Consider the following 27,882-nt stretch of genomic DNA (forward strand, 5'->3'; position numbering starts at 1 on the left):
CACAGCGTTATCCAAACGCTTCTCGAACTCTGTCAGGCTTGGTGCTGTGACTATTTTCCTGGGGGCCTGTTGCTGTGCTCAAGCAGCCTCTATGTGAAGAACCTTTTCCTGATATCCAGCTTAAATCTCCTCTTTCCAGTTCGCGCTGGAAAGGTGCATCCTGAGAAAGCAGTTCTGTGTTACCATTGACTGGTTGTTCCCCCGGGTCCTCATAAACCAACCTTCACCTTTGCTCGGTGCAAAGGAGAGGTGGAGCTCCTGGAGCAGGTCTGGTGGAGAGCTGCAAATATGATGGAGTTGGAGCATCCCTCTCATGAGGGAGGAAGGGCTGAGGGACCTAGGCCTGTTCAGCCTCCAGAAGAGATGGCTGAGAGAGAACTCCATCAATGTGTATATGTATTTAGAGCAGGGGGTGCCCAGAGGATGGATCCAAGCTCTGCTTGGTGGTGCCAAGCATTAGGGCAAGAGGCAATAGAAATTGATGCACAGGAAGCTCTGTCCAACTAAATATGAGGGGTGTGTGGGTGACTGAGCACTGGAACAGATTGCCCAGAGAGGCTGTGGAGTCTCCCTTACTGGAGATATTCAAGAACAATCTGGATGCAACTCTGTGCCATGTGCTCTGGGATGACCCTGGTTGAGCAGGGAGGTTGGACCCAATGAGCCACTGTGGTCCCTTCCTTTCCCATTTTGTGATTCTGGGGTTCTGTGAGCTACCAGCATTTTGGTTTAATCAAACCAGGAGTTTTGATTAAATACCCTAATAACAGCCATAGGGATGACACACAGCCAGGACATCATGTGCAGGGCTGTGCCCAGGGATGAAGGGATTGTTGAGGCATACATGTGGGGCAGTAGCTCTGTTTGCAAGCTGCAGATGGAGAGGTAGGTGGAGCTCTTGGTGGGAGCCTGAAACAAGAGGCCATGAACTGCCAATCCTTTGGTGGTGCCAGCCAGGTGAATGGACACTGGGAGACACAGCAGGAGCAAACACTCATGAGTAAGAGTGAGGTTTGCATGTGGCTTGGATTCTGGGGGTATAAAAGCTAGGGGTTTCTTTCTTGGGGTCCTTTCTCAGAGGCACGAGCTGGGGCTGTTTCTGTGTTACTTTACCATGAATAAATTGCTTTATGGAATGAGATGTTTGAGACTCTGCCATGAGGAATGTGGGGTGGATCCAGTAAGCAAACCTGGCCTGACTGTGTGAGGGAGGTCAAATGGGGCACCTGTGGGTGCACTGGAGCTGCCTGCTGGAAAGGGGCTCTGGTTCCAGCAGTGAAAGTCTCTGGCCTTGGGAATGTGAGGGAATGGGACTGACAGAGAGTCTTGTCAATGGTCAGACTGGGATGTTTCCTTAACAGTGATAACACCAAATGCCTGAGTTCACCTAGAGGACTTTGCACAGACTCATTCTACAGCAAACACATTGATATTAAATGCCTTACACAATGGGGCAAAACCAGGAGACATGTTTCCTTATTTCCTACCTCCAGGCTTTGTAGAACATTGCTGCAGGCTAAACCAGGCGTGGCAGCAAGGAGACCCGTCCTTCTCAGTGAGGCTGGCCAGCCTAGGCTGGGCTGGGCTAAGCCTGCCCTGCTGACTCACCCACACCCTTGAGTCAGCAAAGGGATTGGGACAAGCTGGAAAGATGGGCTGGGACCAATGGCATGAAAAACAAATGCTGGGTCCTGCACTTTGGCCACAATAACCCCTTGCAGCACTACAGGCTGCGGTCCGAGTGCTGAGAAAGTGGCCCAGGGGAAAAGGACCTGGGGGTGCTGGTCAGCCAGAGCTGAATGTGAGCCAACTGTGCCCAGTTGGCCAAGGAGGTTAGTGGAACCCTGGCCTGTATCAGACACGGTGTGGCCAGCAGGAACAGGGCAGGGATTTCCCCCCTGTATCCAGCACTGGTGAGGCCACACCTTAAATATTGGGTTCAGTTCTGGGCCCGCAGTTGAGAAGGACATTGAGGTGCTGGAGCGTGCCCAGAGCAGGGCAATGAGGCTGGTGGAGGGTCTGGAGCCCATGTCCTGTGAGGAGCAGTTGATGGAGCTGAGGGTGTTTAGCCTGGAGAAGAGGCGGCTCGGGGGTGACCTTATCGCCCTCTACAAGTGCCTGAAAGGAGGTTCTGGCCCGGCTGGGGTCGGTCTCTTCTCCCACGCAAGCAGGACTAGAGCACATAACTTCAAACTGCGCCAGGGGAGGTTCAGCTTGGACATTAGGGAGAAATTCCTCAGGAAAGCGTGATTAAATATGGGAATGGGCTGTTCAGGGAGGCGTGTTGTCACTGTCCATGAAGGCGTTCAAGGAGACCTCGGACGTGGCACTTAGTGCCATGGTCTAGTTGACGTGGTGGTGCTGGGTCACAGGCTGCGCTCGATGATCCCGGACATCTTTCCTGACCCAATGGCTTCCGGCATTCGGAGAAACCCCTCCGCCCCAAGGGGCGTGTCTCCGGCCGTGACGGCAATGGGCGTGGCCAGAAGACGGAGCGTGACCCTCACGTGGGCGTGGTCTCTCCAGGGGGCGGGGCCAGGTGTGCCCTTCGGCCGTAGGGGAAATGCACGCGGCGTCGCGGTGACGTCAGGCGGCGCGGGCCGGCGGTGACGGCGGGTCCGGGCGGCCATGGCGCACCGGTACCTGCTGCTGGCGCGGGGCGGCGGCGGCCGCCGGGGGCTGCCCGGGGCCCCGCTGCAGCAGCTGCTCTGCGGGAGGGGCCTGCTCGGCGGGGCCAGGCCCTGCCTGGCGCAGGTGAGCAGCGAGCGGGCCGGGGGTCGAGGGAGGGCCGTGGTGGCGGTGGGGCGGCCCCGGGGCGGGGAAAGGCGCCCCGCTGCTCGGAGCCGGGCGCGTCTCTGCTGCCCGCGGCCTTCCCCGGCTCGTCCTCACCCAGTCCGGAGGAGGCAGCCCCGGCCTGCTCGGTACCGGCCCTTCTGGGCGGCGGCGAACGAGGGCCCGTAGGTGGGTGAGCGAGCGGGCGGGCTGGAGTGCCGCGCTTCCCGGCCTGGAAGCGGCAGCCGGCTCCGTGCCGGAGAACCTGCGGGCTCCTTCGGCCGCAGCAGAGTCCTCCTGCAGAGGGAGGTGACATCCCAGAGCTGCTGCTGGTGCTGCACCCCGTCGGTATTCATAGAAACTTAGAATGTTAGGAGGTTGAAGGGACCTTAAGGATTTTCACTTCCCAACTCTTCTGCCATGGACAGGGACACCTCCCACTACACCAGGTTGCTTAGAAGCCCGTGCAGCCTGGCCTTGAACACTACATCTGCAGCTTCTCTGAGCAACATGTTCCAGTGTCTCACCACCCTCACAGTAAATAATTTCTTGCTGATATCTAACTTAATTTCTCCTCTTTGAATTTGTACCCATTTTTTCCTGTCTTATCACTACAGTTCCTGATAAAGAGTCCTTCTCTGGCTTTTCTGTCGACCCACTTCAGATACTGTGAGGTAACTGTGAGCTCTCCATGCAACTTTCCTCCAGGATGAGCAGCCCCAGCTTTCTCAGCTTCTCTTCATAGAGTAGGGTTCCCACTGGTTTTCCAGGTGCTTTGTCCCACCTGATTCCAAAGTCCTTCCATTGCTTTCTCAGGGTGATGAGTTTTGTTAGGTGGGTTTGGGGCTGGGTGAGAGACTGAAATGTTAAATATTAGTGACTGAGCAGTTTGGTTTGGGTGTCAGTGTTCTGGAAAAGAGGAGCCTGGTTGTTTGCATCCTGGGATTGCACAGTGCAATGATGCCATGAACCTGCAGTTGTGGTACTAACTGGTAAAGCATGATGTCTGTGTGTTCATTCTTAGTAAAATTGCCTGTGCTGTCAGCTGTTTCAAGATGTGCATTACCCTTGTGGACAGCTCTAACACAGCTGTGGGAATGACAGGCCTGTGGGAAAAGGAAGATGCTTAATTCCTCTTCCTTTCATGGGCATTTTGCTTTTCTTTGTTTTCCTGTAGCATAGAGTGCTGAACAGCCACACCTTTATAGCTGTGAAGGTTATCTCTAAGACAGTGGTAACTGTGAGAGGAATACACACAGAAGGATGTTAGTAGCTTTGTTGTCAGCATGAATATGTGGCTTGTTTTTAATGGTGAATTTGTTTTTTTTTGATCAGAGCTGAACATCATTTCAACAATAAATAAAGCATTGTCAGCAGTGCTGCTGAGCTCTCAGGAAGCTAATTCTTGTTACCTTCAACAGAATTTAAAGAGTTCCTATTTGGAATCAGTCTTAGGAAGGGGACTTTGTATTCATTCTAGCATCTGGCTTTGCGTGCAGGCAGAATAATGAGGATCTGTGTTCCATAAAAGCCATTACTTTTTAAAAACTGATCTTTCTGTAAGAAAAAGTGAGTAGCTTGGAATCATAGAACCTTAGAAAGGCTTTGGTTGGAAGGGACCTTAAAGATCCTCTAGTTACAGCCCCCCTTGCCATGAGTAGGGACACCTCCCACCAGACCAGGTTGTTCTGGGCACCATCCAGTCTGACCCTGAACACTTCCAGGCATCCACAGCTTCTCTGAGCAAACTGTTCCAGTCGCTCACCACCCTCTGGGAGTAAAGACTTTCTTCCTAATTTCTAATCCATATCTCTACTCTTTTAGTTTAAAAACATTTCCCCTTGTCCTATCACTATTTGCCCATGTAGAAAAAAACTTGCATTAAGGTAGATTTCTTTACCAGCTTTTTGTTGTGTGTTGTCCCCTCTTCCCATTACATTCTTATGTAATATTTTGGTGGCTGTTAGATAATTAAGACTTTTGGTTTAATTTTGCTTTGATTTGGAACTTGGTAATGGGTAAAGCTGTAACTTCCAGCTTTCTAGAATTAGTGGATTATCTATCCTATTTGTATAGCTAAGCAAATGGATTTTCTGTTCCTGCTTTGTGTAGCCTCAGTTTTGTAAACTTTTAAGTAGTTCTGCTTGTGGTCTTGGGCTAGTAACATTTTATGGGTTATTTTAACTCTAAAACTGACCTTTGTGTATTTTGCTTATTTACATTATAAAAAGTCTTGATTTTTAGGATGGTGTCACAAGGTTTGCCAGAAAGAAAAAAAATCAGATATTTGTTTTGGGGTTTTTTTGGTTGTTGGTTTTTTTTAACATGTAGTGAAATTTTTTGCCTCTGACTGGGAGATACTTGGCAAGAGTTTCCTGGTATACAAGCCTGAAACAGCATCCAGTCAAAATGCGCTCTGTTTGCTTTCTCTCTGTCTAGGCAGTGGGTGTGCTTGTATTAGCTAAGCTTACTGTGGCATTCCCATTGCCAGACAGACTCTGTATCAGGATGATCAGTTTTTGTACTGGTGTTTTAGAGAATTCTTGAATATCTCCAGTGAAGGAGACCCTACAACCTTTCTGGGCAGCCTGTTCCAGTGCTTAGTCACCCACACAGTAAAGACATTCTTCCTCCTATTCAGATGGAGCTTCCTGTGTGTCAGTTTCTGCCCGTTGCCTCTTGTCCTGTGCTCAGCCCCACCGAGAAGGGCCTGGATCACCTGGCACCCTCCCCTCAGATACTTGAAGACAATAATGAGGTCCCCTCTCAGCCATCTCTTCTCGAGGCAGTCAGGTGACACTGAAGGTGCCATGAAGTCACTTGTTCCTTTTTCTCAGAAAGCAGTTTCAAAGCACTCAGCTCTCTGCATATTAACTTGACAGGTGACTGTGTGTGTTCATGAAATTTAGGATCTGTAGAGACAATCCAACAAGAAGCAAGTCCCGTTATTCAGGTCTGCCCCAAAGCTCTCTCTGCTTACCCTTCTCTCTCCTTCACTTAAACTATAACTTAATTCTGTAGTAAACCTGTGCTAGTCTGAGCCAGGCAATTAGATTTGGCTTACTTAAACTTTTCTTTTAAACACGAGCAGTTGTTTTGTCTAAGTTGGAGTAACTTTCAGAATATTCCAGTGTCTTTGCAAATAAAAAGTAATCTGAGTTTGCAGAAGAACTAAGACCCTAATTTTGTAGGGGACCACTGACATAGGAGAAAACCCTGCTGTTTCTTTGAGTTTTGTCAGTTGCTGCAGCATTTGCTCCCTGTCTGTATTTGAACTATACATGATCTGTGGCAAGCTCTTTTTATTTTATTGCCCACATGGCTGCATCCCACTTGTCCTAAAACTTCTAGGAGCACAGATGGAATTGCTCATGATGGAGGTCATAATGTATGGGACAGAAATGTATGTAGCTGTTCTCTACATTAGCTTCTCTCTAGACTGTCTGCCCTGCACATGCTTCTGAGAGTCAGTGAAATCCCCTCTTGGATTTTCAGTATCAGATTTTATTCAGAGATACACAGCGGCACAAAACTAATCTTGATGAAGCAGCCTGAGTTCTAAAGGAGCAGAAGTTCTGAATTCAGCAGTTCTGAAGCAGCAGAATTCTAAGAATTCTGCTGAAGCAGCAGAATTCTTAGCTCAGTCCACAGCTAAAGCAAGGAATGAGAACATTTTGGTGTTCTTCTTTGTACCAGCAGGTGGAACTACAGGGATGCTTGAAATAGGTCTAATGTATTTCATCATTTAATAAGGGGTGGAAGGGAAAGCTCCAGACAGAAGATTTCAGTAGAGTTACAGCATTCACTTAGTGAATGACAGCATGTAGGGTATTTCTACGTGTGCAACCAAGAAATCAAAAGTATCTTTAATGTGCAAAACCAGGTTTTGTTTACAGCCACTGTAGCTTGACTGTAGCACTGAGCTTCCCTTCACCGAAATAGTCCTAGAGGTGTTAGTCCCAGATGGATGTTTGCTGTCTTGCAAGGATACTTGGAGTCATGTTTTCAGGACCTGTTACTTTTCAGTTAGTGTTTGGTTTTTGCATTTTACTATTTCTGTGGCTCTTAAGGTAAATAGCTTCCAATCAAAACGAACAGGAAGCTGAATGCCTTTATGTGGTGGAAGGGAGTGGAGACAGAAGGAAAGTCAGTCTGTGGGGAAATCTTGGCATGGATAATATTTTGTTTCTCAGAAGTGTTGGAAAAGCTTATGAAGGGGATTTTATCTAAAATATGTCCTTCTTGAAGAAATCAGATATGATTTCTCTTGAATAAAATTGCAGTTTACACTTTTTAAAAGTATTCAGCTCTAGTAGCAAAATTTTGTTAAGAATTAGTGAGTTTAAAAACTTAATTTTCCCTCGTTAAATGATGAATAACAGTAAACAGCCTTAGAACAAGGAGCAAGGACCAAAACAAGCCATGTTAAGGCTTAGGTTTGTTGTGGTTTTATAACTGGATGTTTACCCACATAGGGCTTTAGATCTTCTTTTTGAACTGAGATTCCTTGTCTCTTTAGTTTCTTAGCTGGATATAAGCATTGTCTGCCATATCCCTTTCTTTTAGACTCAAGTAGATCTCTCATATTCAGAAGCTAAAACTTCTTAATTATTTGAAAAAAGGTTGCAGACAAAACATGATTGAGTACTGTGTGGATCGTGCTTGTACAGTTACAGTTAATGTTGCACTTTAATGTCATTTGGCTGGTATCATTAAACATGTCCCATAGAAATCAATGTGTATTTAATGTTCATAGCTTGTAGTGTTTTCTGCTTGATTTTTCTCTTTTAATGAACAATGTTTTTTTTGTGTGTGAGATGAAACTCAGTTCTTAACAACGAGAATAAAAATCTCCTTGCTGCAGAAATTACTCAATTGATGAACTTTTCTTTTTACATTGTTGTCTTACTTTCCAGCATACAGCAGTTACTACAATATCTGTTGTAAAGTTCCAGTTGTAAAGTATTGTCTGACTAGCTGCAAGGCTATACTAGAGAGCTTGAAGATATTTGTGTTGTGTTCTTGTTGATTTATATTTCTTTTTCATCTTTCAGCTCTGTGACCAAGTTACCCCTGGAGTTACTGCTGATAGAAGCACTGTTTTGGCAAGTGTAATAGCTGCTTGCAGAAGGCTTTTCTCTCAACCTCCCAAAGGTGACTCTAACTTTGATTTGTGAAACAAAGCAGACTGCTTGCATACCTTGCTGAGGACTGCACTTATGTGCTATTTAGCTTTTTTGTCTGTGAGGAAGCCAGTTCTTGTGCTAACCAGCCTGTAATCTTGAGATGGAACATTTGATTTATGGGATTTTTAGGAGCTATTAAAGAATAGTGTCGTTTGCTCAACACTGTGCAGTGGAGCTTTCTGTTGACCTAATTTTCTCTATCTAGGGTTAAAACATAGCTTTACTTCAGGTTATTAAATAGAAGTGATATTCTCTTGTCAACACAGCAGTTTTATTTATGGAGACCAGGTAGAGCTTTTCAACAAAAAGACAAGAAGAAAGCTGGTTTTGCAGTCTGTATGTTCCTAGGTTCTTTGCTGGTGTATACATTCAGCTTGTGATGACTGAAGTGTGATGAAAGAATTGTAAAATAAAAACCAATTGTGAGCTCCTTTCCTCTTCATAGGATTTGAAAAGTATTTTCCCAATGGGAAGAAACCTAATGGAACTAAAGGTACACCTGGAGAAACAAAAGGTACAAAAAGCTGCTTGACTTCAGTTCTTTGTGGAATGTGTATTCATTAAATTAGATTTTGGCATAACAATTGTGAGTTTGGGTTTTAGGTTTTTTCTTTATTTTTCAGGGAAGATGTATTTGTACCAGATTAGTTTAGAAGTGCAAATTGTTATGTTTTTATATACATGATATGAAAGGAAAATAATGTTCATCTTCTGGAATAGTATTTATTTTTATGCTTCTGTTGGAGTGCTGTCCTCAATTATAAGTTAACAGACCTCTCTTCTGGTCATAACTGTCTCTCTGCCATTTAATGGACTATATATCTGTTTTTTTCCTGGAAAATGCTGTTTTTCACATCATCTAATTATTGTAGTATTGCAGACTAGTATATTTTCCATAACATCTCTTAAATATAACTAATAAAAGGTAATGTGAGGTTAGCATAAGATGTAAATTTATTTTTTTTTTAGAAACAAAGCAAGCTACTACTTCCAGACAACCCAGTGGAACTAGTAGTGGAGGAGGTGGGAGTGGTGGAAAAAAAGGAGGCAAGAAAGAAGAAACTAACTGGTGGACCAGATTACAGAAGGTTTTGACTTTAAAATATCCTTCTTTATGTCACTATCTTGTCTTCATGAAATAACCTTGCATGATTTTGCTTTTTAAAGCCATATTCTGATTGCCCAAATCTTGCTCAAGCCTCCTGTGCCAGGCCTTTCATGGCAACTGGCTCTAGATGGCTCCCTCAGTGCCTTTCATGAATAACTATTTTGTGCATAACTCCAGAGGCATCTACCTCTGTTCAGGAATGTTAATGAAGTTTAAGCTGTGTGAATGTGGTTGCTAGTAGTCAGTATTCTTAGAGGGGAGCCTCAGACCTTTAAAGGTCTCGTGTTTTGTTTCAGTGGCAATTTGGAGAATTTTCTGACCACACAATGGTCATTAAATGTAGTTTGCTCTTACATGTTCTGACCTTGATGGAATACTTATGTGAGTTTCCCTTTGAAATTTATTGCCAGGTGTAACACAAAGATGAGGGCACTTGACAGTGTAGGAATATATAAAATATTCCTGTATGTATATAAAGAATGTTTTCGGTGCATGGTTTTCATTCTTATTTTTGTTTTTGGTTTTTTTCTTCTGTTAGTTTTTTCCTTTATTTTTGTTGGTCTTGCATGCACTCCTGGAGACCAAGGATAATTGTTTTAGAATGGAGTCAGAAAGGTCATGTGACTTTTTTTTTTCCTTTCTAAAAACAGTAGTTCATGGATCAAAACTCTTCAATTACTGTTTGTAAAACACTTGAAGAATTTCTATTGCTGTAATTCCTCAGTTCTGTGTGAAATATCTGAAGTGTGTTCATACAACAAAACAGACCTTTGTTTAACATTCTCTGTGGCAACCTTGAGGGCACGGAATAGCAGCTGCAAAGAAATACCAGAACCTGTTTCCTATGTGCTTACTGTATTACAGACTCTAATTTATTTTTTTGTCTTCTCCATTTCCTAGGGTGACATTCCATGGGATGTCAGGGAGTTTCGGATGTATGTAGTGGGAAGTTCTTTTTTCTGGACAATGGTTGTGTACTACTTCTTCTTCAGGGTCCCTGGGAGAGAAATCACCTGGAAAGACTTTGTCAACAGCTACCTTTCTAAAGGATTGGTGAGTGGGGAGGGGAATCAGTGTGAAACATCAGAGTGCTGAAGATGCTCATTTCTGCCTCCCCAGTTGGGCTTGTGTTTGTGTGTCTGTAGAGTGAGAACTGGCTCAGTGTAAGTTTCAAGGGAGAAAAGAATTAGCTTTCATTTAAATCAGTTCCTAGATCTGATGTTCTGGATGGATGTGTGAAGATTTATGTCATTTCAAGAGAGGAGAGGGAATAGCAACTCAGGACAAAGCTTTGGTTGGATAACTCCTGTGGGTTCTGGGGCAGTGTCGCCCCACTCTCTCTGGGTATGGCTTTGCAGTACAGGTAAGCTGACATAATGGCTTAAAGAGACATGCCAGCTGCCTTTGGAAGCAGTTTGCTCCTCACCTTGTCACTTGCATGAGCCCATTCCTCTGAAAAGAAAAGGTTTTTCATATCTGAAATCAGTTCCTTGGGGAATCTGAGAAGCAGCAGTGAGAACATAAGGGGATGGTTGGGGAATGGAAGAATCCTTTCAAGGACAGTACATTGACATTCCTTCACCAGCCTGACTGTGCTGTAAAGTAGCCTCCTCTCTTTGTTTTCTCCTCTTATTTTTTCTTACCTGGAGCCACTACTGAAGCAATCAATTTTATCATCAGTATCCTATCTCTCTGTAGAGCTTGGCAGCTTTCCCTACTTGGAATAATAGGTTGGTGATGACCTGAAGTTCAGGAGATTGTGTCTTGCACAGGCTTTTTCCTCTTCAGGAGCCATGAGTTCTTTGCTCTGCTCCCTCCCTGCTTGTAGCTTCACCTTACAGATTAGGAAAGCATTGGTTTGCTTTGTCCTCTAGGTTTCAGACCTAGAGGGATTTTCTGTTAACATAAAACTAACCTTCCATTATCTTACTTTGGTAAGCTGCTGAACAGGGTGTCTCTTACCTTTCTTTTCTAACATCTCTGCAGAGCTGCTCTGTATGCTTCTGCCCAGACTGTCTTACAATCAGTCCTGTTCTAAATTGGTGTACATCTTGTGAAAAAACTCATACTGATTAAATTTCTGAAGCAGTAAGACACTTAAATCTGTAAAAATATTCGTTTAGCTGTGTGTGAGTGAACAAAGCCTGAAGTCTCCTTGCAGAAAAGCATTGTGAAATGAGGCTGTTGCACAAAACCAAGTTTCTTGTGTCTTTGTAAGATGTAGTGTGGATATTTGGACAGACTAAATGTGTGCCTATCAAGTGCTGTTGGCTGCCTTAGTGGTGGGGAAAAGACAGCAATACTGGAGTCATGTGCTTTTGAAAACAAAGGTGTTCAGGTAGTGTTGTGTGAAATCAGGTTGGTTCTAGAGTGACTTCTTAGCTCACGTTTTCCTTCAATTCTACCGGAAACGGCCGCATGTAGAGAGTTCAGGGAACAACCTTACTAACCTGTGTGCAGTTCAGGCCCAACTTCTAAAACTAGATTGCTAGTTTTAAATGCTTTAAAAATGTTAAAACCGGTTATTTTATGGAAAAGGGAAGAAAACATGGAAAAATTTTTATTTGACTTCTAAAAAGGCCCTGTCAAATCCAAGAATCTAACCATTGGAGGAGACCTAAAAAAAAAAAAATCTTCTGTAAAAAAGATCTTAATGGTATATATCTGCTAAACCTGTAGCAGGTTTTTTTATTTTTTTATATGGTATCTGTTACCCCAGCTAAATACTTTTCTATGTAATTGATGTTACTGTATTTAATATTGTAGTACAGGAAGCCCTTTCTAGTAAGGAAAACAGTTGTAAGAACAAAGTTCAGATTTCCCTCATTTTGCTCAGTTTGGTTTGTTTTGGAAGCTGCTCTAAGAGTTTGGAATCATATAACTTACTGGTTTTGGTGTTTGGCCACTGAGACAATTAACTACTGTTTAACTATTTTACTGTAACTGATTTTTGCTGATGCATGCATTGAGTTTTTCCTTGAGAAAAGGATTAAATTCCTATGTGCCAGTATTCCTTTCTTCCTGATTACATACATGATTCCTAATGGCAAACTGTAGACTGTGGAACTTTCCTGATGTACATGATTAATTGTAGTCCCCTAAGTGGAAAACAGAAAGATTCACATTTTTTATCTGAAGCTGTGGTGGAAGCACAGTTACTGTACACTCTTCACTCAGGTTTTGTTCTTTTCTCCTCCTACAGGTGGACAGACTTGAAGTGGTGAACAAGCGCTTTGTTAGAGTCATCTTTGTTCCTGGAAAGTCTCCTCATGAATGGGTAAAGACTTAATACATGTACATGAGATACTAGAAGCAGCAAAACAGTCTTTTTATGTAAAGTTTGAGGCAGAAACTTGGTCTGGATCATTAATAATTTCTTAATCAAAAACATATTTTCTTGTTACATTATCCTACATTGTGTGTTTTTCACTTTACTGTATCAGTTGTTTTGCCATAGATACCTTTAAACTATGACAAGTAGTTCATTTCCAGCACTGTGCTCTTTAATACAGATACTTAAACAGGAAGAGCAGCAAATTGCTGAAGGTTCTGTATTTTTAACTGCTGTTTTCCATCTGCTCAAGAAAATCCCAGACTTAAGTCCCCAGACTTAGGAATCTTTTCTGTTCCAGACTGCTTTTAGCCAGTTACTTGAGAAAACAAAGAGACGTGTTTGTTTCCAAAGTATTTATTTCATGGAGTTGCTGCTCTTGTAGCACAGTGAGGAATATACTGATGTAGGTGAAAGTTTTCCAAAGAATGATACCTAGTGGCAGAGACCTATTAAAAATATATGTAAAATTTTCTTAGAAAATTCAAAGAAGCATTAGAAAAGCTTTATCAGGTTACTTCTTCTTAGGTGGCAGAGCTTTTCTTAACTGTCCTTATGAAACAAGGTCTGCAAGTCCCTCCTGGGTAAAGTGAAATCTGCAGCAATTACATAATCAGTGGGTTTCATTACGGCTTATTTATACACCTACTCTTTAGCCCACATGCAAACAATTGCCTTTGTTTCCCAATCAGTTAACTGCTCTGGTTTTTCTTTTTCAATGTTAGGGTGAGGAGGGACAAGTCAGGCAGGTCATGGTGCAAAACAGGAGATTTTCTTGACCAGATCTCAACACATTTTGAAAGTAATGGCTGGATTTTTCTTTCTGGTCTGTGATGAACTTGTGCTGGTTTTTTGTTTGTTGTTTTTTTGGGGTTTTTTTGTTTTTTTGTTTTTTTTTGTGAAGACAGCTGACTTTAAAGCTAGTATAAACTGCAAAAGCTTTTCTTAAGAAAAGCAAAAACCTTTCTTAATCAGAAGGGCTGTGATGAAATGAATGAAACAGTAAATTGTATGACTGCTGTGTTCCCAGGTTCAGTGCTCTGTATTATTTTGACTATATAGGTCCCTTATAAAGGTGTGTTTATTACTCCCTTCTGTTTTTTTCTGGAGAAAATGCCAGGACTTCCATTCTTTTAAAGTGCCCTGAAACTATTGGGATTTATCATCTCTGCATGATAAAGTGATAGATACAATTGTATTCAGGTTGGGAGGCTTCAGATTTGTTGTGTGCCTCTTATACCAGTTACACACTTGACAAGGCAACTTGGTTCAAACTTGGTTCAAATTTAACACATGCACAAGGAATTACCAGACTAGAGGAAGCTGGCTTGTAGTGAAGGTGAAATAAGAGAGGCACTTGACATCTCTGCTTTTTTCCTCGCAGTACGTCTGGTTTAATATCGGTAGTGTGGACACTTTTGAACGGAATCTGGAGACTGTGCAGCAAGATCTGGGAATAGAAGTGGAGAACAGATTGCCTGTGGTCTACTCAACAGAGAGTGATGGGTAAGAAGTTGCTTTAAAAAGTCTCTGGTAAAAAAACTGGTCGTGTTTACAGCAGAGAAGTAGGTTTGTAATGCGCATACCTTATGCTTCACTAGGTGGCAGTATTATCAGAATAACAATCAGCTTCGGTTTGTTTCTGAGAGTTATGTGTAAGAGAAGCTGTTTAGTACTTTGTCTATGAAGAAATCCATATCCTCTTACTCTAAATATAGCTTCTTATTATATAAATGTTTTACTGTAACTCCTTTCTTCATTTAAGCCTTTCCTCCCAGTGACTTTTACTAGAGCAAGAGTTAGCCAGGCACAGCAGTAGAGCTCCAGAGATGACGCTCATGTAGATTTTTGGGCAGACAGATTATATCATAGAACCACAGTATATTGGCTGAGCATCAGTTTTTGGCTGAAAACTAAGCATAAGTTAAATTTTGGGGCCTTGGAAAAAAGTAGGAAATAGGTGATTAAGTAGATCACGTTAATCTGCCTGTTAACAGAAACTGGAAGATGGATCATGCTCTTAATTGTTAAGAAAAATAGTACTGATATTAGATTTACAGCATTGTTGCTTCCCATTAGGGAATAATGGCTCTGATACTAGATTTGTATTCTTTGTATTAGCCTTATGTAGCTGAGTTTCATTAACCTCATTTAGAAGACAGTAAAATTGCTTCTCTGATGTATTTTTTCAAATGGCTTAAAGGACAAATGTAATCTTGTAACCCAAGGACTAGTTTCTTTTTGGTTCTAAGTGAGCAGTTTAGAAGTTACTCCTGCTGATGTCTGTCAAATAGGTTTTTTATCATCAGGAAGTTGTACTTTGGGTGTACTAGCTCATGTGACTAACGAAAATGGCTCATTTACTGCTGCTCTTGTTTTTACATACTTGGTACTTGGGTGTATTTGTTTTGATTTGGAGGCATGGAGGGGAATGTCTTGGTTTTACTGCAGTGTGTGTTACCAAGCTGCTGCTGCCTGTTGGTCTTGGTGGCAACAAGAAAAATGGTGGCCTTAATTCTGGGCAATCCTGCAACTTCAGACAGAGGTTTTTATTTCCCTGTTCTATACACTGCCTGCCTCATGTCTCTGTTTCTTTATAATGGAGCATGATCTTAAGGATGGTCCATAAATAAACCTGTTGAGCCCTTATTTAAACAAACCTAGGGATAAGTGATGGTCAGGGCAATGCAGCACTTATGTGAAAAGGCTGCATGTTGGACTGAGGCTTCTCACCACAGACTGGGAAAAGTAGATCAGTTCCTATGCCTTTTTCAGCCTTGTACAGACCTTTACTTCCTGAATCCCTCTTCCTGACCACAGCTATGATCCTTTCCTCCTCAGTGTCTGTTCTTCATAGAGATATTGGTATATATTGCTCTGCCCCAGGAATGCCACAGAAAACAGGAGAGAGCAGCTATATATAATCAAAGTACTGCTGTTCCCTGTTGGATCTGCTGAATAGCACAGTAGAGGGAAAATCCTTCTTTTCCTCTTTATCCCAGGAATGTGGGTTATCTGTAAAGCCTGGAAATCCTGTGCTTTATGATTGTCCTTCTTTTCTGCATTTTGTTTTTGCCGAGTGTGGATGGAACGTCTTGTGAGCTGTTTGCTGAACTGTTCCTTTTCACAGAAAAATCTGTACAGTGCTCAGATACTATGATAAAGAGGACTGTGTTAGGGTTTTGGGCTTTTACAGAGCTGTGCTAGGAAGCTGGAGGACAATGGACAATGAATAATAATTTAAAAAATACAAAACCACAAAACAGAAACAAAAAACCCCACCCCAAGAAACCACTCTCCCCCCTGCAAATCTGTATCCTTGAAAATGAAAATGGAAACATAGAAAGGAGAAAAAAAATGTAAAAGGCTGAAAGACCTAAGGGAAGAAGAGCATGTATTTTGGAGAGAAATTTCTGCTTGAAGTAATAGGTTACACTGTCTATATGCTACCTAATGCAACTTACTTTGAGAATATAATCATTTACATAACTAGTCCTGTAAATTTACCTCTGAAAAACAAGCTACTTCTGTTTATTAGGTAATGCAGTTTTTCCTCTGCAAAACTGAACAATGTTACTTGATGTGCTTGGTTTAAAAACAAGCAACTATAAGTATAACAATTTGTTCTCAATTTTATTTTGATGGTTTCCCAGTGTGAACAACCTGCAGAAGTACAAACATTACATGTTAATAGAGTATTAGTCCTGAATTTGCTTAGGATGGAACCAACATCTTATATGTGTTATTTGCAGTAATGGATTTTTGTGATAGGTTTCTCTTTTTTTGTCTGTTTTTCTCCACAGATCATTTCTCCTCAGTTTGCTGCCTACAATTCTGATTATTGGTTCATTGCTGTACACATTAAGAAGAGGTCCTGCGGGCTTGGGTCGGGCAGGGCGTGGAATGGGTGGACTTTTCAGTGTTGGTGAAACTACTGCCAAAGTCCTTAAGGATGAAATAGATGTTAAATTCAAAGATGTAGCTGGCTGTGAGGAGGCCAAATTAGAGATAATGGAGTTTGTTAACTTCCTGAAAAATCCCAAACAGTATGAGGATCTGGGAGCAAAAATTCCAAAGGTAAGGGATTGATGACTTAGACTTTATTCTTCTAGTAGTCCTCAGTATTCTGAACTGTACTAGGATTGTTTACATATGCAGTACTTTCCAGTTTCTGTCTTCCAATCAGAAAAAAAATAAGTAAGCATTGAGTGCCACCAGTGTAATTGTGGTGCCAGGAGACTTGCTTTTTGGAATACATTTTCTGTTCACATGGACCAGAAGTGATACACATATAGGTATAACAGCAATCTTGCAAGTGGTTATTACAGAATTGCCTTTTGGCTGTGCTGGCAGGGGAGTCCACCTGATGACATACCTTTCTTACTTAATATGTCAGTCAAAGAAAACACTGTTCCTGCAACTCTAAGACAGCATGGTAGTGTTGTATCTAAATTGTTTTTCCTTTTGCTCCTTTAAAGGAGGGATTAATCTTCAGTTATTTCATTGCATGATTTTGACTGTGGTGAAAGAAAAGCCAGAGGGCTCAATATTATTGACATGTTATTTCATAGGCTTAATACTATGTTTTCTTCATGAGGAAAATATACCTGTTTGTGTTGCAGGGGGCAATTCTGACAGGTCCTCCAGGTACTGGGAAAACACTTCTGGCTAAAGCTACAGCTGGAGAAGCCAATGTGCCATTTATCACCGTCAATGGCTCAGAGTTCTTGGAGATGTTTGTTGGTGTGGGTCCAGCACGAGTAAGTCTTTGGCCTTGCTCTTTTCTTTCAGTATTGGCTGTTGAAAGGATGCTGTCAGGTTTGGGAGACAAATGGTTTGATTACAGCTGAAGTTGTTTCTTCTATGTAGATTTCTTACAAGTGATGTCAGATGCGTGTCTAAACAAAAAAATCACCAGTGTACCTTTAATAAAAGTTACTAAGGCCGTTCACTAGCTGGTTTCAGGCCATTAAGGATGTGCCTCTTTTCAGGTGCTTGAGAACACAAAACAGCACTCTTTAAGCTCTGATCTGAAGGACATTTACTAGCTGGATCAGAAGTCTGTAACTCACTCGACTGCAGCTATGGGAATGCCTCCTCCTCCTCTAAATCCTGCTTCTTTGAAGAATTTTATTCTCTTTATAGTTTGAAACTTTTAGTTGTAAGGAGTTGTCTAAGACAGACAAGCTTCTGACTGAAATATGAGTCCAATGACTGATTTCTGATGATCAGGTGTTTTAAATGACCAGATATATGTCTAATATTTTTTTATGCTTTTCTGCCCTAACTGTCTTAAGAAAGCTCACTAAAAACACATGAAGTGGTATAAACAAGTTACTGATGGTGTTTTATGGTAATCAAAGTTTGGGAAAGTATTAGGTATCCTAAAATTATAGTGATACTCAGACTTCTGTTGTCAATAGATACCTGAAATGCCCCAAAGCAAAGTGACTTAACTTTTCTGTACTGGTCTATGAAAATACTTTTACTGTCCAGTGAATTCTGTTGATATAACTTTGGCTGGGAATCAAAATTTCAACACAGTTGATAATTTCTGATGCCTATAGAAAACAGTATGAGAGAGCTTTACTTTCAGTTCCTGTTAATTTATTAAATAAGGCAGTTGTTAATGATGCTAAATTGATCGTTTGTAAATTCAATGTGTTAGAACTAAAACTATTTACAAGCCTTGGTTTCTTTGGTGACTTTTTAGTGTATATGCATATGGAAACCTTTAATTTCCATAGTGCATATACACTAAATATAGTTGTGTGATTCTGGATTTCTGCTTATTCCAGGGAAAAGAGAATTCACTTGAAGCATCTGACACATGTTTATCTTGTTCTTTCGTTGTATTTTTTTCAAAAAATTTGGGTGACTTTCTGTTATACAGCCTACTGTCCAAAATTTGCATCTCTTCATGTGTGCTGTACATTTTTTGTCATCAGAGAAGCGTTCTGTAGTTGCATCACTAATGTATAAAGTAGTAAAGCTCTGAGCTGCATCTAATTCTCACGCGGGTCCAAATTCTCCATTAATATTTCATTTCCTGTTTGCTCCAGTTGGATTCCTCGGTTGTAGATCTGTTAACTCACTGAACTGGTTTTAATGAGGTCCTTCTGATACGTTTGCAAGCAGAGCAGCATTGCAATGTTGTAAATAAAATTCAAATCAGATTGTGCTGCAACTACCACAGTAGTTAGGTAATACCTTGCTTAAAATATGAAAGTCTAAAAAAAAAATTTCAGCCATCTGCTCATGTCCTGGATGTTTTTTCTAGACTTCTAGAAGCTAATTTAACTTCCAAATGAGTATTTGGAGGGGAATTAAGTAACTTATCATTGCCTTGAAGGCTGGCTGAGGGTTTTGGAGTGAATGCTTGTTCAGAGCCATGCCCAGTTATAGGGATACTGTTACTGATGTGCCTCTTCCCGGCCCTCCCCACCCCCCAGCTCAAAAGAGTTACAAACCAGTCTGATCCATTCTCTGTTCTTTTGTTAAGGTTAGAGACTTGTTTGCTCTGGCTCGTAAGAATGCCCCGTGCATTCTCTTCATTGATGAAATAGATGCAGTAGGGAGGAAGAGAGGGAGGGGCAACTTTGGAGGACAAAGTGAGCAAGAGAACACACTCAATCAGCTTTTGGTAGAAATGGATGGTGAGTATTTAATGCCAAATACTGTGTTATAATTACATGGATATTGGAAAGAATATGCTTGTTCAGACCTGCTAACCAAGATTTGGATTCTAGCTTAAATTCAAATTGTCTCATTGTTTCCTTGTTTCCTAAAATAAAGCATGGTGACTCACCTTGCTGCAGCCTGATGTTTTACTAAAATTCATTCAGAGGAAAAGAGCCCTAATTCTGTATCTCCTAACTCTTTGTCATAGTTGAATAGTCAAAAAAATTCTTCACAATGAGACCAGTCTGTCTATAAAAAAAATACAGCTACCCATGCTGGTTCTGTGATTTCCTGAGCAGTTAATCTATTATTGTGTTTTGAAGATAAAGCAGGATTTGATATAGTACTTCACAAAGCAGAGCCCAAGGCCATTTTCTTGTTTGTTATGAAAAGCTGGACAATGCAGCAATAAATATAAATATTTTCAGCTTTAAGATCATTTGTTTGAACTTTCAGTTCTTACATGACCCTGTAAAGTGGGCAGTCTTTATTTCTGTTTTTGGGTTGGTTTTTTTTCCCAGAAATTATATTTACACAGCTTTTCTCTATCACTTTTCTTTAACAGGATTTAATACAACCACAAATGTAGTCATTTTGGCAGGCACTAACAGGCCAGATATTTTAGACCCTGCTCTGATGAGACCAGGACGCTTTGACAGGCAGATTTACATTGGTAAGTTTTATCTGGGTGCCTGCACCATCCTGTGTTTGTAGAACACTGCTGAAGTCACTGCAACTATTTATACATGTAATTACCTTGCACACACTCAATTTGAATATATGTGTGTGTGAAAAGTAAAACCATATGTCTTCTATTTTAAAGGACCCCCAGATATAAAAGGAAGAGCATCCATTTTCAAAGTTCACCTTAGACCTCTGAAATTAGACACTGTCTTAAATAAAGACAACCTAGCAAGAAAGCTTGCATCACTAACACCTGGGTTTTCTGGTAAGTGACTCCTAATGCCACTATTATTCTCCATGCTTTAGATACTTGATTTCCCTACTAAAGCTGGTTTTCTTGCACCTGATCTTCTGGATGGCATTTGATTTCATTGTATTTTACTGGCACAGCCTGAAATTCTCTTTGCCTGTTAGAGCAAGTAGGAGATTTGTGGGGGTCTCACAAATCTCCTACTCCTCACTCACCCAGCTTCACTCAGGGTGACATGAAGAGGGAGTTTCTTCTGTCTTCAGTACAAGCAATTCAGAGTTTTCTGATTGTTAACACTTGTGTGTGTTCTTTCTTTGTTTCATTCTTGAACACTTCTGGAGAAGACCTGGGTTTTGTGGAGTTTGTGTGCATGTTCTGTGGGAGAATTTATGTTTCTGGATGTAAAAACCAAAAACCAGTGCAGAATCAACTACTGGTCAATACAGATTTGAAATTAATTAGATTATAAGCCAGTAATGAGAGTTCTCATATCTATTCTGAATTCAACACTTGTGAATTCTCCACTGGTTTTTGGTCTATATAAAACTGGTTTTCTGTGATTTGACTGTCAGTGTTTCTGGTAGCTACAGTGATGTTTGTTACCTCAATAGCCCTACTGCAAATAGTTTTAACAGAAAGTGGAGGGCTTGAAATCAGTAATGTGAAAGGATATCTTGTAAAGATATGCCAATATCTGAACAATACAGAATTCAGATGTAGGAAATGCGTGCAGCTAAATATATACTAGTTTAAGTATAATCTGCTGCAGACAGAAAAGGAAGGTGAGATGTATCAAACAAGTACTTCACTGGTAATAAACTTTATTTGCTGGCTGTCTACCTATGAGAAAAATCATAAAGCCTATAACTATAGTACATGTATTTAAATATATCTTAAATAATTAAGCTATTTCAGAACACACTACCTTTAATTTTCAAGCTCAGTGAGAGTTTATAGCAAACTAGTGGTAGGTAAGATTATGTTTATGCTAAACTCAGAGAAAAGTGTTGAAAAGGATCAGTAATTCTTGCCTTCTCTTTTAGGTGCTGATATTGCTAATGTTTGTAATGAAGCTGCTTTAATTGCTGCAAGGCATCTCTCAGATGCTATAAACCAAAAGCATTTTGAGCAAGCAATTGAAAGAGTTATTGGAGGTAGGTGAATAGCACCAGTTGTTTCTCAAAAATTGTAGTAAGCAACTTCATTTTTTAGAGTGTAGGAAGCCATGCTTTTGAATCTTTGTCCTGCTCTTCAAGGTGTTTTCTTTCTCTCCTAAACACACTTGAGATTTAGAACAGAAGCATCCTGTCTATATTGCTGACTTCTGTAATAGAGGAAGGGGTACAAAGAGAAATTTCATCCGGACACATCTTTAATTTCTTCTTCAAAATGGCAGGAAGAAAAACTGTTTGGATTTAGGGATGCTTTTAACTGCTGCTAGCCTGAAAAAGATTTTTCAAGTTCATATGTTTTATATAAATATTTGAATATATTTAAGAACTTCCATTGAAACTAGAAAGTCTAAGGAAGGACAGGGTTACAGTGAAACCTGGAAGATGTGAATTTCTAAAACTTTCCAGTTTTGAGGGGGTGTTTAAATTTTTTCAATGGATCGCATGTATGGCCTCTAAGTATTGCTCACCATCTTTGCAAATGAGGTAAAGGATTTCAGAGGAGAAAGTTGTGTCTGAAGCTATTAATCAAATTTATTCATTTTTCAAAGGTTTGGAAAAGAAAACTCAAGTACTCCAGCCAGAGGAGAAAAAGACAGTAGCATATCATGAGGCAGGGCATGCAGTTGCGGGCTGGTTTTTGGAACATGCTGACCCCCTGTTGAAGGTAAGAAGGCTAATATGAACTTTTAATTTTAACAGTAGCATGAACATCTTTTTCTTTGTGGTCCCTCCCCCCTCTCCCCTCAATGTTAAGAAGATATTAAAATATATTAAAAAGCAGTGTAAGTGTGTCAATTTTAGAGTACATTTTCGTTCATTTCTTTTTACTTTCTTAACTGTTTTCCTTGAGGGCTGCTTTTTCTCTGAGGTTTTCAGTACTGATCAGTGGTTTAAGTTACTCTTACCAGCTTACACAGCTATATATCAGGAATATAGAAAGCTAAATTTTAGTTTCAATTTGCTTTCTTTTGGCTTCACAGTGTGACAAGTTGAACATAGAGGAAAAAGCACCCCAATCTCCCCAACTTGCTTTAACATTCATAGTTTTGCATAGTTGTGTTTTTCATCTCATCTCAGGCTTAAAAATATTGTATGATTTACTTCTGGAAGAAAGGTCATTAGCAAATGTGGAAATTCCTTAAACTGTTTAAAATGCTGTATCTGTTACAGAGTACATAATGCCCACTACATAATATTCAAGGAATTGTGGATTTTAATTAAAATGGTATTTTTAAAATATGATACAGTTTTTAGAGAAGATATGACAATGGTCTTACCTTTCTTTTCCAGATATTCTAGTAGTTGTTATCCCAGTTTAGAGCTAGCCAGGGTTTTTAAGGATAGAACACAATGGGGGCAAAACTGTAAAGGAAATAATGTCTGAATTAAACCTCAAGGGTGAGTATGGTGTAGGTTGTAGTATTAAAAACTAAGTCAAACTGAAGAATGCTTTATGGCTTTTAAAACTGTTTAGTTGTAGCCCTGTTACTTTTTTTTGTAGGTATCTATTATTCCACGTGGTAAAGGACTGGGTTATGCTCAGTATTTGCCCAAAGAGCAGTATCTGTATACCAAAGAGCAGCTACTGGACAGAATGTGCATGACTCTGGGAGGACGTGTGTCTGAGCAAATCTTCTTTGGAAGAATTACAACTGGTGCCCAAGATGACTTGAAGAAGGTGACCCAGAGTGCATATGCTCAGGTATGGGCTTCAGTGAGCCTTTTTTTTTCCTTTACTGTTTTCATCTCTGACCTAATATTTTGCTATGATGCAGTTTCATCAGGTGCATCCCTCAGAACCCTTGTTTCAGAAAACACTATATGAGTAAACATCGTGGTGTTGTTTAGAGATGCTGATGAGCAATTATTTTATTTCAGTCTCACAACAGCAGTCTGTGCATTAGGCTTCAATTAGTGCCCTACATCTGCCCACAGGAACATACACACTGATCCCATTGGATCACACCTGGGAGTTGTTATACTTATTTTAAAATGGAATTTAGTGCTCACATTTGATCATATCATCCTACATTTACAATTGCCTAGTGTGAAGATTCAATTTGGATTTACACTTGAATCCAGAAACCGTGTTTGAAAGCACTATTTGATGTCAGTTAAGGCTATGGGAATTAAGACACTGGTTTGTGTTTGTATCATGTTAACTAATGTAGATGAGTAATTTAAAATCTTATCAAATGCAATGACTCACCTAAGTGTAGCTGTGGGCTACACACAGGTGTGTTACTACATTTCCTGCATCAGGGCAAAGGGTATCATTTCATAAGACACTCACAAGGAGCAAGAGACGTTTTGGAGTATGCTTGTCTTCCCCTGCATGCTTATTCCCAAACCCCACCTACTTCCCGGTCTCAGGTGTGCTTCTTGTCACCTCAGTTCTGAAAGGCAATGTGTAATGATATCCTGTTAATGCTATGAGATCTTCAGTGACTCTTGCTCAATTTTAAATTTATAAAATAAGTCTACTTACAGACTTTTGTACATGTCAACCAAAATTAAGAAAGCAGGTAAAGATACTTGGTTCTAATGGTGAGATCTCTTTGAATTCTGAATATTCATTGTCATAACTATGTGGATCTTGCTAGACTGAGAAGTGCTGCTTTAGTAACCATCAAATTGATAGTAGCCATGGAGTGAATAAATAAATAGCAGTTTGAACTTGCTTCTGCCTCTGCTGGAGGAAAATGCAACTTAAAAACATCCACATTTGGCAACCGGACAAGTCAGTATTCAGTACTGAGTGAAGCAAGATAAGAATTGTTTGACATTTTTAAAGGGGTGTCTTGGGATGAAGAATAGCATATGATTTTTGGACTTGATAGAAAAACCTTCAAGACCCTCTACTTTAGTACTTAAGTCAGCTTATCTTTATGGTTGAGTAGAATATACTAAACTTTAGAAGTATTTTGAATTGGCAAAACACTTCTATTTCTGGTAAAGAAGGGTTTTACTGCTTAAGGAAGGCTGAAGTGTTTTTTGTGTAATATCTTAGAATTTAAACAGCAAAGCACTATGCATGCCACTAGCAACCACTTTAAAATGGTCTTATTTGTGTCCTTCACTTTAATCAGTAAAAAGAAATAACTGAAAGTCAATGCATGTGTGTAAACTTCAGTAGACTTGAGTTTTCAGGGAAGGAAATCTAATCTTTTCCTTAATTCTTCCTCTCCTTTTTGTTGGCCATATTTACTTCAACATACCCTAAATTCTTGCTATCTCTCCTTTGTTTATTTAATTTTTTTTTTCTTCAGATTGTTCAGTTTGGTATGAATGAAAAAGTGGGGCAGATTTCCTTTGATCTCCCTCGCCAAGGAGACATGGTCTTAGAGAAACCTTACAGCGAGGCAACTGCCAGGTTGATAGACGAAGAAGTGCGGTCACTAATTAACATTGCCTATGAAAGGACATTAAATCTGCTGACTGAGAAGAAAGCAGAAGTGGAGAAGGTGAGTATTACAGTGTTTTTAGCCACTAAGTTCCAGCTGGTAAGCCAAAATCTGAATTGAACTGATTTAGATTTAAAATAGAGACTGTATATGAGGAAGTTTGCTCAAAATCCATTTGATGTAATCTTAAGAATGTGTCACAAGACTTAACAGAAATCTCCTTCTGTGTTGGAACACCTCTGAGCATCTCACAAGCATGATTTAACATCCCTCCCTGCTTATGTGGTCAATATTCATTTGGAAAGTTGGAGGGAGGAGACTGCCTGCTAAATAGGGTTTAGTAGATGTGATAGGCAAACTTAAAAACCCAAAGATTAAATACCAGGATCCCAATTTTTTGGGGGCAGAAGAAGCTCTTGTAACCAGGGAAGTTCATATGACTTCCTTTCTCTGAATTCCTTTTTAGTGTTAATCAAAATATCTTTGTCTTCTTCTGTTCTGTCCTTTGGCTGCTTGTGATCTGCCTCACTGCAGGCAAGATTCAGCTTGTGCATATTCTCTTTCTTCATGCCACCTGATACAGCAAACAGATAATTTTCTAGGACAGGCATCCAATAGGCTTACTGACAAGGAGACAAGGAGACAATTTTGTATAGGCTCCATAAATCCTGTTGTAGCAGGTCAGCATCCCAAAAGAGATCATTGAATGTGGTTTGTGCTGAACAATGAGCTCACTGACCCAAGGCTGCAAACTCTCCTGGTGCAGTGTTCACACATTGGTATTTTATGGTGCTGTTGAGCTTGTAACACAGCAGCAACCTGACTGAACCATCCCCACTGACTGGAAGGGAACTTGTTTTCATGTACCACTTAATGTCTTGCATCAGGAGCCTTTTGGCAGAAGCAAAAAGCTGCTGTTCTGAAGCGACAATAAAAACAACAGTGACCCACAGTGAGGGCACTTTGCTTAGTCTTAAAAGCAGGATTAAAAATAAAATTGTATTTGTGCTCCCTAAAAATGCTCAAGGGGGAGAAGAATCTGGTATCTGATGAACTCTGAACAACCTGTTTTTCCTGTCAAAATTAATTGATGCCAAACTAAGTGTGACTGTGGTCACAAGGGTTTTCAGGATGAAGAAGAGACGAGAATGTTGGCTCCATGATCAGAAGGCTTGATTTATTATTTTATGATATATGTTACATTAGACTATACTAAAAAGCAATAGAAAGGAAAAGGTTTCTTGAGAAGCTAGCTAAGCTAAGAATAGAAAAGAATGAATAACAAAGATCTGTGTCTCAGACAGAGCAAGAGCCAGCTCTGCCATGAGTGGTCAAGAAATCCAAACACCCACAGGAGACCAATCACCTGTTGCATTCCACAGCAGCAGATAACCATTGTTTACTTTGGTTGCTGAACTGCAGCTTGTCACAAGGAAAAATCCTAAGAAAGGATTTTTCATGAAAGATGTCTGCGACATCTAAGTGCCTTAAAAAACCCCTGCAAACAGGACAGCCATCTTAGGTGTCCATCTTAGGTATTTGATGTGTATGACACAACTTGTTGTGCTATTCCAGGTTGCCCTGCGGCTGCTGGAGAAGGAAGTGCTTGATAAAAGTGACATGGTAGAGTTGCTTGGCCCAAGACCATTTGCAGAAAAGTCTACTTATGAAGAATTTGTGGAAGGTACAGGAAGCTTGGATGAGGATACTTCACTACCAGAAGGCCTTAAAGACTGGAACAAAGAGCGTGAAAAAGAAAAAGAGGAGACAACAGATGAACAGGTCGCTAGGCAGATCAGAGGAGGGATGCCATTTTAACTGTGAAGTGTGTGCCCATGGTGACTTGCACTCTGGAAGAGAAACAAACTCACCTAGTTTGTACTTCAAAACAAAAAATATTTATTCAACCAAACTGTATTAGTGATGGGTGGAAGAGTGATCTCTTGGGATGAGATAAGGATGTTCTGCTTCTGATGTACGTGTGTGAGATCATCAGTTCACTGGTAAAAGGTGATCATCTTTTGTTTGCCAGCTGGAGAAGCATACAAGGAATTGGAGCTGCAGTGGAATGCCAGAACTGAGCCTCTCAAGCACTGGAACAGTTCAGATTCATGCACAGATTTTGTGGCACTGGTTGTTTTGTTTGTTTTTTTTTTTCAAACATCTGTAAGCTTACAAAAATCAAAGGGGTTTTTTGATTATTTATCTAAACTATACCTGTATATGACCTCTTTCCAAAAAGAAAAAGAATCATACAAAGTGCATTGTCAAATGTGGAAGTCTGGTTGTACAAAGTACTAGCTTTGCAAAACTATCAGCTCTTTCATCTGACCCTTTCCCCTTTACCTCATTTTGATTTTAGAGTTTGTCTACAGAGAACTGCCATGTAAGTTGACAGTGAAAACTGAACACTTGCTTAAATATCTTAAAATGTACTCATGGTTCAGTGTCTTAAATTAAGTCTGAAACTGTTCGGCTCCTGCAGTTTTACCAGTCAGTTTTTTACAGAGTTCTGTAAACTATTGAACATATGAATGTGATGTGTAAATACAGTTTGAGTCAATAAAAACAGTACTTTTCTGAACAAAGCTGTCCCTTTTTTTTTTTGTTTGTTTTGCTGGTTTTTGGGTATAGCATTCAGAGCAATGCAAAAATGCAAAACTCTGTTAAAATAGGGTTAAATGGTTGTGTTCACAAATACAAGCAGCAACCAAAGCCAAAGGCCATAAAGTAGATTGTCAGAGTTTCATACTCATTTGCTTAACAAAAGCGTTGGGGGAGAATCTATGGGGATTTTTCCCCTGCTTAGTTGAATACAGTTGTCTTAGTAGTCTGCTTCTCATTTTCTGCTGCCTGCTAAGGATTCATTGGTTGGAGAACTTAGCTGTTCAAAAATTAATGGTCTTTCTCCTCATCCCAGCAGAAGACAAGGAAGCATGGGTGGAGTGGTGGTTAAGGCTGGGGGGGGAAGGAAAATGAACCAATCTTCTCTGCTGGACCAAAAATCCTTTAAGGGTAATGAGTCAGAGGGCAGGTTAGAAGGATAACTAGTGACTGATTCCATCTGTATGTTGCAACATACTGGGAACCAGTAGGATGACAAAGGAAAAAGTCTGTCTGAAAGTTTAGACCCTTGGTTCTAAATGTGTTTCAATTAAATTATTTATGGAAATTATTCTTTTGGATTTTCTTTTTCTTCATGACAGAACTTTTTCCACCTGTGATGTTACTTGGCTTTACAGTGAAGAGGAATGAGGAAAACAGAGCAAATATGGCTATTTTGGGCATATT

General features: G+C 40.5%; 1 protein-coding gene across 1 annotated transcript; it reads left to right on the forward strand.

The window, feature by feature from the left end:
* Nucleotides 1-2,628: 2,628 nt before the first annotated feature.
* AFG3L2 (AFG3 like matrix AAA peptidase subunit 2) lies at nucleotides 2,629-27,179 on the forward strand. The gene is made up of 17 exons (XM_066561462.1): nucleotides 2,629-2,754; nucleotides 7,827-7,926; nucleotides 8,404-8,472; nucleotides 8,928-9,046; nucleotides 9,967-10,119; nucleotides 12,269-12,343; nucleotides 13,782-13,903; nucleotides 16,201-16,474; nucleotides 17,020-17,157; nucleotides 18,900-19,053; nucleotides 19,644-19,751; nucleotides 19,902-20,027; nucleotides 21,056-21,166; nucleotides 21,736-21,851; nucleotides 22,689-22,889; nucleotides 24,457-24,651; nucleotides 26,167-27,179. Exons 1-17 carry the CDS (start codon nucleotides 2,629-2,631, stop codon nucleotides 26,407-26,409), a joined length of 2,430 nt encoding a protein of 809 aa, XP_066417559.1. The 3' UTR covers nucleotides 26,410-27,179.
* The last annotated feature ends 703 nt before the right edge of the window (nucleotides 27,180-27,882 follow it).

The sequence above is a fragment of the Molothrus aeneus genome, chromosome 1 (assembly GCF_037042795.1).
Source record: "Molothrus aeneus isolate 106 chromosome 1, BPBGC_Maene_1.0, whole genome shotgun sequence".
Lineage (NCBI taxonomy): Eukaryota > Metazoa > Chordata > Aves > Passeriformes > Icteridae > Molothrus > Molothrus aeneus.

Excerpts from the sequence above, each read along its gene's own strand:
- AFG3L2 (XM_066561462.1), top strand. The coding sequence starts at position 2,629 with ATGGCGCACCGGTACCTGCTGCTGGCGCGGGGCGGCGGCGGCCGCCGG. Across the intron at positions 2,755-7,826 it reads CCAGGCCCTGCCTGGCGCAG|CTCTGTGACCAAGTTACCCC; the intron begins GTGAGCAGCGAG and ends TTCATCTTTCAG. Across the intron at positions 19,054-19,643 it reads GCTTTTGGTAGAAATGGATG|GATTTAATACAACCACAAAT; the intron begins GTGAGTATTTAA and ends TTTCTTTAACAG.